Source organism: Molothrus ater, chromosome 1, assembly GCF_012460135.2.
Source record: "Molothrus ater isolate BHLD 08-10-18 breed brown headed cowbird chromosome 1, BPBGC_Mater_1.1, whole genome shotgun sequence".
NCBI lineage: Eukaryota > Metazoa > Chordata > Aves > Passeriformes > Icteridae > Molothrus > Molothrus ater.
The window spans coordinates 112,858,402-112,878,473 of NC_050478.2; the positions used below are offsets into that span (position 1 = coordinate 112,858,402).

Sequence of the window (20,072 nt, forward strand, 5' to 3'; positions counted from 1 at the left end):
CTTCTCTAAGCAGCTAGGCAGTTGCTGCTCCAGGCTGCTCAAGCCCTGCTAGGGACCATCAGCACCTGAGCTGCCTTTTCGGGAACATCTGCAGGGTAAGTGTGCTCCTCAGGGGCTGTCAGCCAACCTCACCCGCTGTAGAAGACAAGTCTTTTCCTGTTTAATTCCCTCAACTCTGCATGTACTATTCTGAAGGATAGCAATTCTGCTTAATACAAAGAGGCCAAACCCAGGAGTGTTCATCAGCCATTCAAAACTGGTTTAAATACAGAGATACAAAGGCAGTATACAGAATCAAGTGCAATAAACATAAATGTCTTTTTTTTAAAAACGTATTAGTTAAGAAAGAATAATGAAGTAACAAAGCTTTCCACAAGACAGTAATAAACATGCACCATTAGTCATTACCCTGAAGAAACATTTTTGAGAAAAAAATGCTGCAATATTTACTAATTGTTTAAATACTGCACTTAAAATATTACAATCCAATTAAAAATATCTACTCTCAATTAGAAACATTCCCAAACAGAGAAAAGCAACACTCTACGAGAGTAGATAGCTTTACCTTATTTTTACCTGTGAATGACCATAATTCCTGTTTCCACAAAACAGTTTTTATTTATTAGTATTAATAACTCTTATATTATTATTAATTAGAACAAAAGATACTGCAGATACCAACAAATTTATGTTTGTTATGCACTACTAGCCATAATTTCTTCCTTCCAATAAATAAATGATGACAGAAAGTAACTAATTAATTGAGAATGAACAAACTGACTCTTGACACCTTAGTTTTATATATAAATTAATGTAAGCAAAATCTGTATATTAGCTGTCAGCAAGATTTCTACAACCAAGGAAAAGCTACACACAGTATGGTCAAGAAAACGGTATCTACAAAAAATACACATCAAAATAATGACTGCTGTTTTATGTAATAAAATAATTTGTAAAAAAAAATTAGTTGTTGGTGCATGTGCTCTGTAATCTAAATGTTGGGCATGAAGACATTTAATGCATTTTTCTCTCTGGGTTTTGAAATTTAATTTAGGCAACAATATTTAGTTCCATCTTTTTTCATATAGGAAATGTATTTGAAAACAAGAAAAAACACAGTGTGTTAAAATTCTATTGAAAACCTACACACCTGATTAAACAGTCTCATCAGTCTTCATCCCAAAATTTTCTCACTAAGAAGCTGATTAAATGTATTTTAAAATACCTCTTTCCATACTGACACAGATTTATTTTTCAGTTAAGTTTCTTAAAGAGAAATAAATTAGCCTTTACAATTTAGATTTTCCCTTCCATAAACTGAAGATCAGAACAGTAACCTACAGTAAAGGCACAAATAGAGTGCAAATGCAGATGAAAATTTTAGTCTTCAAAAATTGTTCCACTCTTCCTTTCCCTTTTAAACAAAAATAAGGACTGCTCCTTTCAAATGAGAATTTTAAACTACAGAATGCAGGAAAAATTGCCTCTTCCAAAACATCCAAGAAATGTCACCAAATTAGAGCACCAGTGAAATGCTTGTAGTTAATATTTTAACAACACATCTCAAAGAGCCAGCCTTATGTATGTTACTGTCATTGCTAAAGAAGTAAAAGTAAGGTTTTACAGGGCTTGCATAATCTTCTAAAATATTCAAACCCACTATATTTAAATAAAAACGTTCAGGTTACTTAATAATAATAATTACCTAATATTAATCCCACCATTGTACTCAAGTATCCGGTTCCACTACCCAGATTTAGAAAAGACAATCCAGGCTGAAGTTTCAGTGCTTCCATGACTTCAGAATAAATGCAAGGTGCTGACAAGTGTATATTTCCATGCTTCCAGGCCAAGTCTTTGTAAGCATTGTCCCTGTACCCTTCCAGGTAATAATCACCACGATCAATTGCTCTGAAGGCTTGCTCCACACTCTCTGTACGAATGTACTGAGCTTCTTTCAAGTTATCAATTAAGTCATCATTGTCTTCTCCAGCACTCACAGCTCCTCCCATGCTGAACTTCTGTAGTAATTCAATTAGTTTGCAAAATACATTAGGAGCAGTTTTCCCAAAAGTATATGTTTGTAATGGAGTCTCAGCTGTTTTTCAGAAGGACATCACAAGTGAATCCTGCAAAACAAAGAAATTAACAACTATTAGCAAGTAATGCAATATTGTTAGTAGTGGATAACTTTACAAAGCAGAACTAAGATGCAGGACAGCTAGTACTCAATCAAAATTCTGCCCCTCAGATTTTTAATTCAGAGCTTAGAAACATGGGCTTTATACGTCAGCACGGGCTGTCTACATTATGCAAACCCTTACGCTGCGTTGTTTGCTAGACACTGCAAACCCTACAGTGCTAAGAACCCTTCACCCATATTACACATTTGAGGGGGCACCTAGAGGACAGAACTGCCTTTGGGTGAGTTCTAGTCCCATCCTGAGAGCTAAGTGTCCAACAGCAGCTGGAGCGTGTACCAACTTAGCTAATTTTGAAAGGAACTTGTTTTCCATGTGCTAAGATCACCCCATGGGGGAAACAAAGCCCAGGAAGGGATGATGTCCCAGAGATGCTTTTCAGATGCTCACTTTGGAGCTGAAACAGAATACTAGTGCAGATACAATGGCACATTGCTCTCTTCTGGAATAAAAACGGAAAAAAAAAGCCCTCCAAGTATCTGAGCCCCTCCTAACACCTGCCATATTCACTAGAGGAATAAAAACTCCTTAAGTACCTGGAAATTTTTAACAGCTTGCCAGCTCATAAGTGTAATTCTACACAGCACACTGCAATAAGTCATATTCACTTCAAAATAATTCCTTCAGATCTGTATTTTATCTGCAGTTATTTCATTATGAATTACTAAACTCAAAATCCAGATATTAACATTTTTAATGTTGCATGAATTACCAGTGAAATAGAAACAGAAGACTAGGAGACAGGAGAATAGGAAGTTTAATGCCTCACTTCTGGGTGAATAGAGTACACAGTGAATAATGTTGCTAAAACACTGAAGCTTTAGCTGTTGCTCAGTAGTGTTTACCAAAAGCCAAGGAAGTACTTTTTCATTTCCTACACTCTGCAGTGCACAGGCACACAAAAAGCCAGGAGAGAGCATGGCCAGGACAGCTGACCTGAACTGGCCAAAGGGATATGGTATACCATAGGGTGTCATGACCAGTATATAAACTGGGGGGAGTGGAATATTGAGGGCTATTAAAGCTCTGGTCAATCAGAGGTGAAATGAGGACTCTTCACCATTCATCTGTGTGCTTCCCTCCAAAGCAAAACAAATTCCCACTGACATTCTGGAATGGAAAGAGGTAAAAAGACACCATGTGCAATTATCCAGCAAAAAAACCCCCTTTGATTTAAGTAGAAAAAACAGATGTTGGAATACCCTAGTGCTCCACAGCAGAATAAGCAGGCCTGTGTATGTTCAACTGCACAAGAATGTTTCTTTCTGCTTGTGAAAAACTACAAGAAAACTTAGAAAGAAAATGTGAAACCTGAGAGATTATTTTAACTGCAACTGATAAAAATATTCCAGCCCTACTTGTCTGCACTTGCACCACACCTGAAGGTTCAATTAACCTAATTATGATACTTCAGTTTAATAATCTACAGAGACTAAAGCAATCGTTTTTGCCATCTTTCACACTAAAAAGTTCATTATTATCTTGAGATATGTTTGGAAATAAATTTAACTAAAACCACAAAGATAAGAATAGAGTTTCGTAAAGACTAAATTCAGCTGCTACGTTTGAGAAATAGGAATGCTGCTTTCAGCTCTTCCTGCGGGGTGCATCCACCACCTCGCACCAGCAGATGGAGAACTCGGCTATCCATCAGCACTGCACCAGCAAATGTGCAGAGCTCGCCGATGGGAAAACCTAATGCTTTAGCATTTCCATCAACAAGTGTCTTCACTGCTGTCACATACCATTTGGATCCTGTAAATAACATTTTTCTAATTTTCAATACACATGACACACCAACAGACTTTTTTTAGGTATTTGGTAATTTGGTATTCTTGGCGTTATATGATGGCTCAAGTTATTGCAGTATCACAAGACTTTCTACTGATGACACCCACCAAGTGCCTCAGCTTCAATAATGGTTCTCACACAAAATCTCAAAGCCAAGAACAGAAAAAGTGTGATTGACAGTGTGACATTGAGGGAAGTAGGGGACAAGAGAAATGGAGTCTCCTCCCAAGAATGAGACACAGCAAAACAGCGTGGCTATTTGGCAGCGCAGTTGAAGGCTACATATCATTCTGGACACACTGCCCCATCTGAAGAAGGTGACATTAAGCAGATGACAGTGATGTTGTTTAGGCTAGATACCTAGCCTAGGTATCCTTGTTTGGTTTGCATTCATTATTCATCTGCAGTGGTGTCCTCTGCACTCTACAGCTACAAGTAGGCAAAAAAGCTGCTCAATGGAAAGTACTTTTGTTCAAAAACCAAAAATGTCCTAGGAAGTGAAAGAAATAGATATTTTCATGAGAAGTGGACTCTTGTGCTGCATAGAAATACTTTTTGATAGTTTACTTCCCCCCAATGCTTTTAAACATACAAAAGAAAACATCTCAGAAGCCATTTTAGCACAGCTGGGAAAAAAAGTGCAAGTTAGTCAAATCTTCCTTGTGACAGCTGACCCAGGACCAAGATAAAAACAGCAGAGCATACTATGATAAAACTTTCTACACAGCTGAGTGCTCACCAAAAACATCCTCTGAAGCTCCCTGATATTAAAACTGAAACACATGAAGTTCACAAAGAGCACAAGCAATGTTCTGATGCCTGTTACACCAAGAGGTATAGCAACTTCACAAGAAATATGAAGGTTTGTCAAGTTAACAAAATGCAGGTATTGCTTTTAGCCTTAGGAATCTCTGAAATACACAAGCCAACAAAAATTACAGGGTAGGAGTTAAAATTTCAATATAGTCTTGATAAAAAAATTAACTTAGTAAAACCAACTGCAATTAAAACAATCTTCATTTTCCATTCCATACTACTCATGAATTTATTTTCAGAAGCTGAAACCCTACCTTGAAGTTTCTTATATTCACAATAAAAATGAAATGGAAACACACTTTCCAATTTCTCTAACAATCTACACAATTGTGTAACACCACCACCTCTGACCTGTTTCTGACCTAACTTGTAACCAATTTCAGTGAAATACATTAAATAATTCCTGGGTGGTTTTTTGATGGCTTTCCTTTTTTTTTAATACTGTCACATTAATTGAACATGCATTTTTTGGCTATGTGGCTAAGAAGAGATGACAATCTGAGTGCATTTTAATTCTTCATTATTTTATAAGATATGCAAAACTCTTAGGTGAAAAGTTAGGTACAAGCTTAGCCAAGCGTTTTTGCCAGCTTTTAAAGGGACACAAGTTTTGCATGTTTCAGAATTTCTTCAAATGTATTTGCACTTCAAATTAATTTCCTGGGCCTCCAAGGACTTGCACACTCTCTTAAAGACAGCTTAAATACCATGCTAGCAAGGTATCCAGTTAATTTGCCAGACAAAACCTCATTGACATCGCCAAAGCCATACAATTCCAAATATCTTAAAATTAACTATCTTGTAATAGTGATACAGATGGGCTCCATATAGACAACTACAATAAATGCTACTTGAGCTGACTTACTTGATCCCTACTTTGTTTCAAAGAAAACAAAATAATAAATGGAATCAGCCATATTTGAAGTCTCCTCCTCACAACTAATACAATTTTCACTAACACATCAGCTTGGAGAAAGATGATAATCAGGAATGTGATGCATTACTTTAAGCTCATACATAGAATACCACCTTGCTTTGTGAATCCTCCCTCTTTCCTTTAAGAAGGAGAAGACAGCAGTAAGTCACTGAGCTGCACGTTAATATTAGAATTCAGCTGTTCAGTTTCCCAAAAAGGAATATTCTGTGACTGGCAATAGAAGGGAATTAACCATGAATGTACACACAGGCCTGAAATACTCCAAGTTAATAGTTTTAGTTTACTCATAGAAAAAATCAGCAACATTGCTCTAATCAACAGAGATTTAAAGTTCCCCAGGCTACTAATCAAGTATCAGACCTACTCCTTTCTGTCCAGACTCAATACATTATACCCTTGCAGCAGTTATGAACTCAAGATCATGTTTTGCCTGTCCTCATTCCATCCAATGACTCCTACAACCACAGGACTCCACCTGAAGTTTAGCTTCCCTTTTTCTCCCAACTATAACAGTGACTCACACAAGGAAATTCAACCTCAAACTGCAGAGCTGAGCTTAGGATTTCAGCAGGAGTTTTCAAACAAACAGTATGATTGATTATGATCTGAAAGGAAAAGAATAATTCTAATCTTACTTTCACCCAGCGAAGACTGGAGAAAACCAAAATATCAAGTATGTGCTGGCAGTAACTGTAGTAGGTGACTACAAAAATTAAGAATAAAATGTGGAACACAGAGGTATTTTACAGTAAAGTCTTCATAAACATTTTTTAAAAACTTTTACACCTATACTTGCTACTAAACTGATACTAAAGGCAGCAAAAGGTTTAAGTGCTTTGGAAATCCAACTGTTAGAACTACCTTCTCTTCCACAGCTATTTGTTTTGTCACTCCAAGCACTTATGAAAGAAAAGCTATTGTTTTTAGGATATATGACACTACTTGGTGTATTAAGGAAAACTCTCTAGAGAGCACTGCACATTTTTGAAGTCTATACTCTAGACTAATCTTACTTAAAAACATACACTCCTAAACTGCTGTTCAGTGGGTCACTTCAAGAAGCTCTTCAAGCTAAACAGAAAAAAGTACAAAACTGACTAAAGTCAGCTCTACAGTGCAGTGCACTCCACAGAGCATACTTCGAGGTTCTTTGCAATATAGCAATGGAACAAAAAATAGACCACAGGATTAGCGTTAAGTCAAATGAATGTAAACAGCTACAACTACTGACTTAACCTGAATTGCATTGACCTACTTGGGCAGAAAATGTTTGTCAAGTCTGATGTAAGCTTAAGCCCTGATCTTCCTGTTTGAGCTTTCAACAGCTGTTTATACAAGATTCCAGGTATGTGCCTGCTTTCACTCTTCCTCCACCTACAGTCACCTGAACACACTGAACAGCAGACGTGGTACTGCATTTCTCTCAAAAGAGGTACTGAAACTTATGGAACTCCTCAAATGTATGAGCAGTGACAAGCATATAAGCACATGATCAAATGAATTTAACCTTGGCAGCTACACAAGGGCATAATTTTGGAGTAACTTGCTGAGTAGCTACTGAACTTTTTTTTTAAATACTAAGACAGTTCACAGAAGCTTGAGTAAAAAATAGTAACAGAATTTTGCTTCTGCGTTTGTTTTTTGCTGTTCTTTGAACTAGGAGACATTCCTTTCCTGGTCTATACTGTCTCTCGTACTTAATTTGTTCTTCTCATCTGAAATTCTATCTACCTCTCTCACACCTTTCCAATAATATGAATGCTGAAAGGAACATTTCTCTATACATGCCAGACCTGTTCTCAGGTATGCTGATAAAGGCTTGAAAATTCAGTACCTTTTATCACAAAGCAAAGCAAACAATCCTACATACTTACTGGACTAAAATTTTAATGTTCAGCTTAACCCCACATCCTGACTAAGCTCTCCTTATTGCTTAAAATCTGGGCAACCAAAAACTCTTTGCAAAGCTAAGCCTCTCAGGCTTCAGGAGCAGTTTCTTCTTCAAACACGGACTTCAAATTCTTGTTCAAATATAGACAACAGGTTGTGCATATACCTTTATGACTGAACACTAGCTCTGCCCTGAGTACTGTACAGTGTATTGCAGACTTCAAAATAATATTGCTTCTCTACCCACAACAGTCCAAAACAATTCCTGTTGCTTAGCTGTAAGACAATGCACCAAAATGCTCTTGTCTCTGGGGAGCCTAAGATGACTTAATAACCTTTTAAAGTTCCACTGAAGATCTAAGCAAAAGATAGCAGTTTAACCCAATGTCTAATATGCACAAAGATCCCCTACTCTTCCTCTGATCCCAGTGTCCGTGACAGAACCTGGCAGTCCTCTTCTAGCACAATTTGTAAAGGTCTCAGCTCCTGAGAGGTGTGCCTACAGCTCTGTCTATTCCCAGGCCACAGCTATTTTTAGTTTGTCCAGTATAAACGAGCCAAAGAGCTTTATCACAGGCTGGCTGGGAGAAAGGGGAAAGATGAAAAGCTTCTCTTGAGGGCCTAACAGACCCACAGAAACAGGAGGTACCAGGTAATAGCAGTTTGTTCACTGCCTAAAATATCAGGACATCACTAGAGAAATGAATTGATGATGCTTAATACATACAGATGTCTGATATTCACTGAGCCTGTCTCATGCACCTGTTTTGCATTTCAGAAACTGCTGTCTGTGCACATATTTCACAAATTAGTGAGCTACAGAGTGACCAGGCTGCAAAACTCATTGCCACAATACACAGCTTTGCAGAAGGATATTTAACAGACTATTCATTTCAAGCAGGTTCATAAAAGCTATATTAGGCAAATGTTAAGAATCAGAAGAGCTGTAGAGTGATGTGTAAAAAGAACTGGTTCTGGTACATCTAATTCTGTTTGGCCTGAAAAGGCAAAGGCATAGAAGTGACACAACATATCTGCAGATTTTAATATTGTGATCGCTTTCCATCTAAGACACCTTGATATATATATATATATGAAGAAGAACAGTGAGAGAATCAACATTTTTAAGACAAAACTTGTTTCTTTTCATAAAAGATGGTCAATAATTTAGTTCAGTTGACCAGAACATAAAAATTATGCTCCTTGGAGTAATCATCAGAGAGTCCCTAGTAACAACTGGGGGAAGGGGAAGGAGAATCCTCTTTTATAATGAAATACAAAGCAGATTTTGTACAAGAAAGGAAACATATTTTCCTAACCTTTTACCATAAAAGTTATAGTTCTTAAGCAGATCAAGTCACACTTCATATAACTTTGACTAGGCAAAATGTGGCCCATGACAAAATTTTCACTATTTCAGCCAGTACTAAAGTTCAAAAACCTTACTGCACATAAACATTTCAAGTTATTTAAATAACTCACTTCTAGCAGCAACAGAACAACATTCGCCTGTTGCCTTTAGCAAAAGAAAACAGAAATGAGGTCAAGTGTAAAAATAGAAGATAGTTGCATTCCTGACACTTGAAACCTCATCTTGGAGCTATGCATTTACTTCAGTCTCCACAAAGAAAAAAAAATAGGCCCAATTAAAAACAGAAATATCAATCAATTTTATCAACCTCCAAGGACACTAACATTTTTTGGTTTCTAGTCTTCAGAAATGTATCTAAAAGCTTCAAAATAGCACACAAATCACAGCATAAACAACTTAAATACTGTATTACCATGAAGTTTACTTTCACAGCCTGAGATTCTCAACTTTTATTCATTATGCATCCTCTTCTTATGAGATGCTAAACAAATACAATTTAAGGAAAAAATATATCCCAATTCTTCTGTGCTTAATTCTTAAAACAGCACAGTGCAATATAACAGTATCTTTTGAGAAGTTGTTTTTATTCCTTAATTCTCAAGAGGGAAGAATCAGTAAAGCCTACTCCTGTTTCCTGCTTCTCTTCCTCAGAACCACAAAAAATTTTTTCCCTGCAATCTTCCAGAAGCATCACACTGGAATAACCATTTTTTTCAAATGTAACTTGTTTACTAGCACTTGCACAGCTGAATTAGTGTTTTATCTTGTCAAAGAAAGCAATGGATATCTACCCCACTTTCTTCTTTTTAATTCCCAAATCCTGCATATCCAAAAGCTTTAGACTTTAAGGATCCATACCATAATTTGTCTAAGTCTCCACACATACCATAAATCCATACACAGCACAACCTATAATGATGCGACTTTGTCCAAAAATCTCTACCACTTAGGACTTTCAATGCTTACTTTATATAAAACGGAGTTCAACTTCCCTTTCATGGTTCTAACCAAAAGAAAGTGATGATTTATCCAAACTTCCAAAACACACTCATCAAGTACAAACTAAATCTATGTTAAAATTCTACTGAAGTCTTTAGTCATCCAGGAAAAAAAAAAATCAACACTTTTCTTTACAATGTAAAAGGTTACAGCATTAATACTGCTATCAAAATCTGTTTCACAAAGGTTCATGCAAATATTTTATTATTCTCCCTACTTTGAGGTAATGTTTCAAAGTATTGCTTTTGTAACAGTATCATTTTTAATTTACACCTCTGTGGCCAGTCAGTACCTTCTACCTTAAATTTTCCACAGGGCTTGCAAATGATTAAACAGATTATCTGCCTGAACATATCAAAGTTAACTTTGTTGGGTTATGTGACAGAAACCTGTTCTGCACACAAAGGAGCAGGGGTGGATTTACAAGTGGGGGAAACATGAATACCCTGACCCAGCCTACCATCAGCTCTCTCCACATTCCCACTACCACCATGCCTCTCCAAGGCATTTCCCAGATCCAAAGGTGTGATTTTCACAGAGCTACAAAAGTAGCTCTGTAAAAGCTCCCATGGAGTGCAGGGGAAATGGATTTGGGGATGGCACAAGTCCTGTGACTGCATGCTTGGGGGAGGAACCAGAGGTGGGGAAAGGAAAAAATCACAGTGACTAGGGGAGAAACAAGCATGGGAAAGCCACAGCTATAGTGACAAGAGGGACGGATCATGTGTCAGCAGGCTGCAGGTCAGTATGTGTGTCCAGCTATGCCCTGCCTCTCCTGTCAGACTGTCAATCTCCTTTTGCAATTCTATCTTGGGCCTCTGCTTGGTGCCCATGTGTACCTACAAGACATGGAGTCAGACCACAGATCAAAGGGCTGGTGAGTCTGTGGTGCCAGCAAAGCAGGGTGTGAGCTTCTGCAGGTCCAGGTGCAATCATACAGAGTACCAAGCTGGACTGGCCAGCAAACAGGCAGAGTGGCCTTGGGACTGGGATGGGACACACCGCTGAGTGAGGCAGCTGGAGGAACAAAGAGGGGTCCAAGGTGAGCTGCTGGAGAATCTGTGGTGTTTGGAATTGGCAGCTGAGCATGTGCATGTGCTTAAGAGGCAATGGGGCACAAACAGACCAAAGAGTTCCAGGGTAGAATGAGTGCCTAAACCCAGTAACTGGAAAGATTTGTAATACTTACACACATATATGTTTGCACACATTCAGCTTGACCATCCAGAAAGAGTAACAGGATGAGGCCACTGGTGCTGTTTGTGCTTGCCTTAGTGCCATCTCCCATGCTGGTGTGGTGGCAAATTATAGACATAGATACTGAACACATCTGTTTGTTTGCTACTGAGAATATGTGCTTAGCCTCACAACTCACTGGACCTGAGGCCATGGACACCTAAACTAAAAACTAGAAACACTTAAACAAAACTCCTTAGAGCCCTTCTTTAAAAGCACAAACCAAAATATAAACACATTATAATTTTGCAAATGTTTCTGAATTACTGGTTTTCTTTTTCTTCAGGTATGAATCAAGTACTACTGTAAATGTGGCTCCAAAATTATAATTTACCTACAGTACCAACAATGGCAGATGTCATCTGGGAAGGATTTGAAGCATTTGCAAAAGCTCCAGTAACCATTCCAAGATATTCATGCAAACTCTTCAGCAAGAAATAGAAGTTGAGAACGTTTTATCATTGCCTATATAGCAGCTGTGCACTTGCACAGCTCACAATAATCATCATTCCCACAATCCTACTGTATCAGTATTTTTGCAGTCATGCAAAGCACATGGTTTTCACCTTACATAAGTGTAGTTTACAGATACAACACAAGAGGCTGCTACATTCACACAACCTGATGTAGTTATATCACGGACAACTCCAGTTTATCCAGAGCACGCCAGAATGGAGAAGGCAAATTTTACACTGACTTTTTCTGACAACTGAATTACTTCAGAAAACATCACAGAATCTCAGGAAACTTGGCAGTAATGAGTCTTAGTCATGATGAATGCATAATTAACTGAAGCAAATAACAAGAGACTAAGGCCTATGGGATTTTATAATACTGCAGATGTCAGCTCAGCAGAAGTCAAAGAAACTCAGCAGCTTGACTTTTCTGCGTTCTTCCAAGTTCACTGACCTTCTGACTACAATAAATGCCAAATTTAGAGTTCCTTGAAGGAAGAACACAGCAAAGCTTAACAAACTGCACTACATGGAATGGAAGGAAAACCACAGCTCATTCTCAAAAGGGTAGAGGAAATGGTTTTGCAAATAAAGAGCAGGATCACATGCCCAGCAGAAGAAGAGCCAGCAAAACCCCACCCACAGAATCCAACAATAACTACAACAGTAAACAAGAATTTAATGAGTCTCAGGCAAAGATTTTCAAATTAAAATCAAATCCCGTAATGGCAGACTGATGTACCAGTAGAAATACAGCATTCCTGATTACTTGAAGTTATTTATACTACAGAAATATTAACCATTTATCAAAATTAAGCATCTCCTTTAGCAACTGCTTTGGAGTTCAGTCTGTCAGCAATGCTGACTTGCATTCATTTCAGTCATACCTATCAAGCAAAAACAACAGTTCTGAAAATATGATTAAGAGGGTAGTGGCTCCCACAATCATTTCTTTTTTAAACTTTGATATACAAACCATGATACAACAGCACAGTCATCCTGACTGAGTTGAATAGCATTACTTGGCTTTTTCTTTTATATATCAAGAAAACCACATGGTAATTCCCAAATCTCTGCTATGAACACTTGCTATAGAAATAAAAAAAGTCTCAAAATAGTAATCACATCTCATTTTCTGCCAACCACATGGTCCTAATTCCTCATTTAATGTTAAAACAACAACTTATAGGAATCAAACCTTTCATCTGGGATGAGGATGCCACAGGCATATCAACTGCCGACTGTGATTCACTAGCTGACTCTTACTATAAACAATTCCAATTACTATCGCTTCACATACAAAAACCACACATTGATACGGAAATCTCCTTCTGGAGAGCCAGATTTGTCTTTTTTAAATATGAACAAATAATTAGGACATGTTACCTCTGAGAAGATCTCTTTGAAATCTAGTTACCTTTCACCCCTGAAGACAACTAATAACCAATTATATTTGTTTTACTTGAAGAATGGTACCAATACATGCTTTTAATAGTTACATTCCTTTTGTGTCTACAATATTACTGCATACTGCCTTTCACTACATCTTAAACTAGTATTTTAGAACAACTCTGATTTGACTCTAACTCTTACCATTAAATCTAAATGACATTTGTAGACATCAGCTGGAAAAAAAAATCTTCCCAGTGACAGATGCCTCCTGGAGGAACATTATCCAGTATTACAAAGTTGTCACTGTTCATCGTGAAAATAGTTTTCAAGATTGCCTAATTTGCCATTAGAAATATGCACCTATCACTTAAAACTTTAACAAGCCAGTTGTTAAAAAAAAGGAAGAAATAATTATGATTACTGACAGCTTTAATAAGACTTATCTGTTTAGAAATCATGCAAAGAAAAGGTTTTGTAATAAAAACAGCAAGCTTCTGGTACTTGTGATGTGACGTGAGTACTCAAACACAGACCTCTAGTGCTATTTTAGGTGCTCATGCTAACTCTTGGCTACTTGGCCGGTGCTACAGCAACAATTAGTGCTAAACAACAAAACAGAAAACTCTTCTGGCCACATCCTGTCCTTGCTTCTCTGCAACTAAGTCAGAGGAGCTGCTCTTTCTGTGTCACTTAAGACTGCTTTGAAAGGAACCCAACAGCTGGAACTGGAAAAGCAACCAGATAAAAGACATTATTGGCCAAAAGAGACCAGAAGAGCAAACCTGGAGACACTGACTTGCAACCAGTCTGTCATCACCAGGTTCTAAAAACATCCAGAACAGAGATCCTGTTTACAGTCTCTACACTGCCACAGAATTGGTTGGTTGTCCACATATTCTCTGTGCATGTGTGTCTCTAAACACACACCATCTCCAGTAAAGCACACGTCATCAACCAAGACAAGGGTTCTCTTCTCTAACTGCTGAGCTATCTCTAATTCAGATTTTTCCTGCCATCTTTTTTTTTGTTTGTTTTTAATACTTCAAATAATCTAGGTCTCCAGTAAATCCTCTCATATCTAATAGCTCCATGCTGACAACTCTGATGCCCTGCAGCACCTCCATATAAATGTCTTTCATTCAGGATTAAAAACATCTCATGTCACTATCAAACCACTCGATGAAAGCCTGTTACGTTTTAAACCTGATTTTAATGTTTTGTTGTCAAATTCTGAATTGTTTCCTCAAACAAGTTTTTCAATATTAATTACAACTGTACTCTTTTACACCCTAGAAACACAGCAAATCCAACTCTGCTTTGCAACTGTATGCTGACCAAATACTACTGTGAGAAAATCAAGTGAAATGCTATACTTGAGAGGCATTCCAAACCTCACCTGTTATGTAACCTTAACAACACTCACAGTATCTTAAACCGCCAATTGCACACAACTCATAGAGCTCAATACTCTGCACTTGTAAAAGCAAGATATTTACATCCTGCCTTCACTAAACAAAACCAAACCAGAGGTCCAAAACTAACCTTCATAAAACGCATTTTCTAAGCAGCCAGCTCCAAGTATTTTTCTGCCCCAAGACAGCCCTCTAAGAAGAGAAGTTCCACAGTAATTCCCCACTCAAGAACTTCACTGTATGAGAATACACCAGAACCTGTAGCCTGTGAGTTCCCATGGTGACTCCCGATGTTACACCTAATCTCTTTTAGGGCTGTGGGGTTTGTCTTTCTTTGCTTATTTTAAGTCTTCTGTAATGGCCTCTAAACCACTGTCTTTTCCTCACAATAAAGGACAACTCATATTTTTGTGCTTCAATTTAAAGAACTGATAAAATTAATTGAGAAATATGTCACATACCAATTGCAGTCACAATGTATAAGTGATAAAGATGCTACAAAAGTTCTCCAGACCTGTGTCCAACCCTATAGGTTCCAATCCTTTTCTTATTTCCAAAAATGAATTTCTTTGGACTAACTGCCATTTTTAAAGACATTTTTGCTTACAGTTTACTTTTACTTCTTACTTTCAACATTTGCAATAAGCTTCTAATGAGTAGATTCAGCAAGAATCCACACACATACATTCCATCAGTATTCCAAGCTCCTTGAGGTTAACATCACTGTCGACTTTGCAAGACTTTCTCTGAAACATGAAGTAGGCATGACATACCAGGACAAAAAGGAGAGAAAACCAACAACCTTCTTCTGAATGCCAGCCAGCTATCTTTCAGTCCTACAAATATTATATTCAGCATCCTGAGTTGCTATAAATTCTATCCTTTCTTCAAGGACCAGAAGTCCAGCCCAAATTTCTTAAGTAACACAGCAGCAGAAACTGTTTTAAGAGCTTGCATGAAGGAGGCCTGAAGGCTTTCATTAACATCCAGTGCACACAAATAAGACCCAAAGGAATTGGAGCACAGTACTTATTTCCTGATGCTCTCATGTAATTATACCCATAATATTTCATATAACTACCACACTTCAGTCCCTATAACTCCATAAATGATGAAGCAGAACAGTGTGAACACAGTTCTGCAAAGCAGATACATTAAAAGAATTCTCCATTCAAAATATCCACACTTGTTGGAGAGGATGAAGTATGCAGATCAACTTCCGACCCTGCCAGAGGATTCCTGGAGTGCCTTAGGCCAGTCACATACCTGATTATTCATTTGCAAAACATATTGCATCTACATTCTACCTACTTTTGCTCTGAGGAGTTTACATTCTAAGTAGATAAAACAAATGAGATTATATAAACAACGTCTGCATTCAAGGGTGCCAAGTGCTGGAGACTTCAAGGCACTTTTCTTACACAGAGAGCTAATTAATCATCAGCTCCAGAACATCACTTTCAGTTCAGCAGGGTAGAATAGCAGATCTCTGTGACATTCCTACTGAAAATGGGAACAAAGCAGAAAATGACAAGAACAGGTACATGTAAAGACACCTCTCATCCAGAAAAAAATTACTGTATTCTCAGGTGTTTCTCTCCATGCACCTCTAAGACTGGCATGAGCATTACCATAATGCTTAGTATTTCAGAATTGCTTTTAATGTATTTGTTCTGGGGAATTTTTGAAACACCTGACATAAACCTTTGAGAGACACTCCATAGGGAAATTTTATTGCCTGGCTCTGGGGGGAAAAAACAAGAACGACACACTACAATGTGTTGCAGCAGGAATCTTGAGCTAATGTCTTCCAAGTTTGCCTTAAGACTTACACCTGCACTGGTATCATGCCTAAGAAGCCTACCTTCAGCTTCAGAATACACACTTCCATCTCAAAGTGCTTCAAGTTTACAGAAACACAGCCAAGTGACTGCTCTGGTACAGTCCACCACAGGCATGGAAACTACAACACATGCCTGACACTGAGGTCCTATTTTTAAGTCTCCTATTAGGCAAAAGCCTCTTCAAAAGGATCTGCAGGTTGGGGCAGTCACTGACAGGCAAAAAGAAGACTAAACAATAAAAACCACAAAACTGTCAAGATTATGATTATAAAAATGGCAAGATTTCATGATTATATCAATAGTATACTGCAAAATTGAAACTGGCCAGTCACATATCTAAAGCAAGTAATGCCACAGATTGGATGAAGCAAATCGAGGAAGAAGGCCAATTAGAGAGGCAGGGAGATTTTTACAAAAATTCTGGAATGAAGATCAGAGATGATGCAGGGAAGGAACTAACCCTGCACAGACACAGTGATAAAATTTGGCCATCGAGGACTGTCCAGTATTACATACTTTTTTCTGTTTCTGCAATTTCATTATATTCTCCTCACTGCAGACCTCCCAACAACATCCAATTGTATTTTCTAGCACTTCTGAGGGACACTGACTGTTGTAAAGAACATTTGGCTAAGTGTCCATCTCCAAAGCCCTTATTGTGGCTCTCTGACCTCACTCACATACTTCTAACATTCCTATCATTATATTTATTCACCCAGAGTCAGTTAAAATACCAATCGATCTGTCACACATTTTTCCACCTACAAATCCAAAATACTTTTCAAACTCTCCCAACAAATCAGGCAGGAGTTCTGCAGAAGACAGCTCCATTTATCCCAGCCTGATCCCTTCCAGAGATCTTCTGCCCAGAGTTAGGTAATGGTCCTGTTGGGGGAAAAAAGCGTATAGCACGTTATAATTCATTTGCAAGCAGAATGGATTAAGGTTACAAAGACATTCTCACCACACATTATTGTAATTTACTAACTCTAAGCACTGGATTTTTTGTGCCTTCCATCTAGAAAAGCATTCTCTGTAACACAGAGGTCACATGGTTAAGAGGAATTGGGTATCTTCATTAATTTGCTGAAGTGCTGACTAGCCTTACTCTGGGTATTTTTTGTGTGGGCTTCAACATTTGCTGCTCTTTATAAGAAGAAACCTTACATTCTTGCTAAAGCCTGCAGTTCTACTGTGCTTGACTTATTACTTGACAGGAGTAAAAAAAAAAAACAAACCTAGGAGAACACCAACTATGTTGGCGCTGGCAAGTACTGCAAGGACACAAGCATTTTCCACACACTGGAGTAGTTTAGTACTTTCATAAAGGACTTGTTTTTAAACAGACAGCCCCTCACCCTTCCTCCTTAGCTGTTTGTTTCCATTTTTGCTTTTGTTGGTTTTTGGTGGTTTGTCTAGGGTTGGTTTTTTTTTGGTGTTTTTTGGTTTGTTTTTTTTTATGACAGAGCTGCATACAGCAGGCCCAGGCTGCTGACCGAGTATCAAATAAATGCCAAGATTCCTTCTCCCTCCGCTCCCCCTTTTCTTCCTGCAACTTCAGAGCGAGCCGCGGACAGCTGCCGAGGCAGGGGGGAGGAGGGCGCACGGAGGTCAGACCAGACCCGCACAAGCACTGCGGAGGCGGCCCGAGGTTTCGGGCCCAAGAGGAATCCCATTAACACCGCCGCAGACCGCAGCTCAGCTACAGACGTGACCCCAGGACGCCTCCTCCAGCTGATAGCAACAAAGAAAACAGACGGGAGGAGGAGGTGGCAGCCCCGGAGCCAGTTCCTGCTCCTCCCCTTAGTCTTCTCCCAGCCAAAACAGAGACCACAATATAAACAGAAACAAAATGTGCGTTTATGGCAAAGCGGGGGGCAGCGGCAGCCTTCTCCTTTTTCTCCGGCGGCTGCCGCCAGGAATGCTCACCGACCTGGATTGCGAGCGAAAAGCGAACTTATCGCGCATTTCACACACTTTATTTATGTAAACAAAGTATCTTACGCCTGCTGCAGCCGCACCACCTCCTCCACTCCCAGAAAGAGAAATACCCTGCATTAGCCCACGGGTTTTTAATTGAAACAAAACGAAATGTTGTCTCACGCACCCCTCAACGATGCCTCGGCCTGGAAAACGCGGTCCCCACAAGCACACGAGGTTGTAAAGACTCGACAGTGAAAAAAAGAAACCAAAGAAACCAAGCCCAAAGAAATCCCCCAAACCGCAGGCTTCCCTTCTCACCGCATTTCCTCAAAGGCGAAAGGCAAACGCACAGCCGTCACAGGGGGGAGGCACAGCGCGGACAAGCGCTGCCCTCACCTTGCCTGTACCACCACCCCCCCGCCGGGATCTCGAGGCTGGAACCTTCTCTCTTGTCCTCGTCCTCTCACAGCTCCCAGGCCCACGGCAGCTATACCAACCACCTCTCCTCCCCCCAACTCCTTCTGGGCCAGAGATTATTCATTACGCAGACGCTGCGAGGGGTGGCAAGGCTCAAGCAAAGGAGCAGGAGGAGAAGAAGGGGCTTCTGAGGGCGTACGCACAGAGCCGGTCCTGTCCCTCCCTAGGGCGAGCCCTCGCCCTGTCCCGGCTGCACGAAAACAACGCCTCCCCCTCATCCCCCTTCCCCCGCGCCTGCGTGCGGGGCCCGGGGACAATGGGGACCGGAGCGCCCGGGGAGCCAGGGAAGGGCAGGGGCCGCAGGGCAGGGGCCGGAGGGCCGCAATCTCCCCTCCCCCGCCACAACCCACCGTCCCGGCCGTCCGGCGGGGCCTCCGCGCCGCACAGCGCGGCCGGAGCGCAGTTCTGCCCACCCCCTCACAGTGCGGGACACTCACCCGTTCCGCAGCGGGCCCCGGACCCTGCGCTGGGCGGCACCGGCGAGACCCGCCTGGGGGCTGGGGGCGAGAATTGCAGGCAGAAGAGCACTCCGGCAGGCCGCGGGCAAACGGCCAATCGAGAGGAGAGCGGCGCTGGCAGCCGCGGGTCGGGGGTGCGCGGGTCGGTTCGGCGGCCGGTGCCGGTGCGAGGGACGGGACGGGACGGGACGGGGGAGGCGGGGCCCGACAGCTGAGAGGATGTAAACAGAGCGTCACGTGACCCCGCCCCCCGCGCGCGGGGCCGCCGGGCGGGGCGAGGCGAGGGCGAGAGCTGCGCCGCTCCGAGCCCGGCCCTGATTGGCCGCTCGCCCCCGCACCACAGCCAATGGGCGGCCGGCGCTCGCGGCGCTCGTCACCAGTCGCCCTGGGGTCGCTGGGGGCCCGCGCGCTGCCTTCCCCCCCTCATCCCCCGTGTGCCCTCCCCTCTGGCCGGGCAGCGCTGCCGACAGCCCCGCGTCCCCTCCTCGCCGGCCGGGCAGCGCTGCCGGCAATCCCCTGTGCCCTCCCCGGCCCTCTGGTCTCCCGTGGGCTGCGAGGACGGACAGCAGCACCGTGTTGTTGTGCGGCGGCGGCACCGCGGGTGGGCGGCAGGGGTCAAGCAGCCGTGCCGAAGGCCCGGGTTTAAAAACATGCGCAAGGTGTCCCCGGTGCCCGTCAGGAAGAACTCGGCTTGGCGTTCTCATCTTCCTCAGGGGACGCGGCGGCTCTGCGGGATCGTCCTGTAGGGCCTCTCGCAAGGGGGGCCAGAAGGTTCCCCCCACGCCCCGAGAGAAGGGCGCTCGGGTTTGTTGTCGAAGCTCCGAAAGATAGTTTGAAAAACTACTTCTTACAGGAAGTAAGAGATCACG

General features: G+C 41.0%; 1 protein-coding gene across 1 annotated transcript in view; it reads right to left on the reverse strand.

Moving 5' to 3' along the window:
• PCMTD1 (protein-L-isoaspartate (D-aspartate) O-methyltransferase domain containing 1) overlaps window positions 1–19,402 on the reverse strand; it is a 40,779-nt gene extending 21,377 nt beyond the window's left edge. The window contains exons 1-2 of the mRNA XM_036400670.2: window positions 19,183–19,402; window positions 1,706–2,129 (exon numbers count right to left, since the gene is read on the reverse strand). Of these exons, the coding sequence (XP_036256563.1) occupies window positions 1,706–2,012 (307 nt within the window). The 5' untranslated portion in view covers window positions 2,013–2,129; window positions 19,183–19,402. The remainder of the gene's footprint in view (window positions 1–1,705; window positions 2,130–19,182) is intronic.
• Window positions 19,403–20,072: the final 670 nt, after the last annotated feature.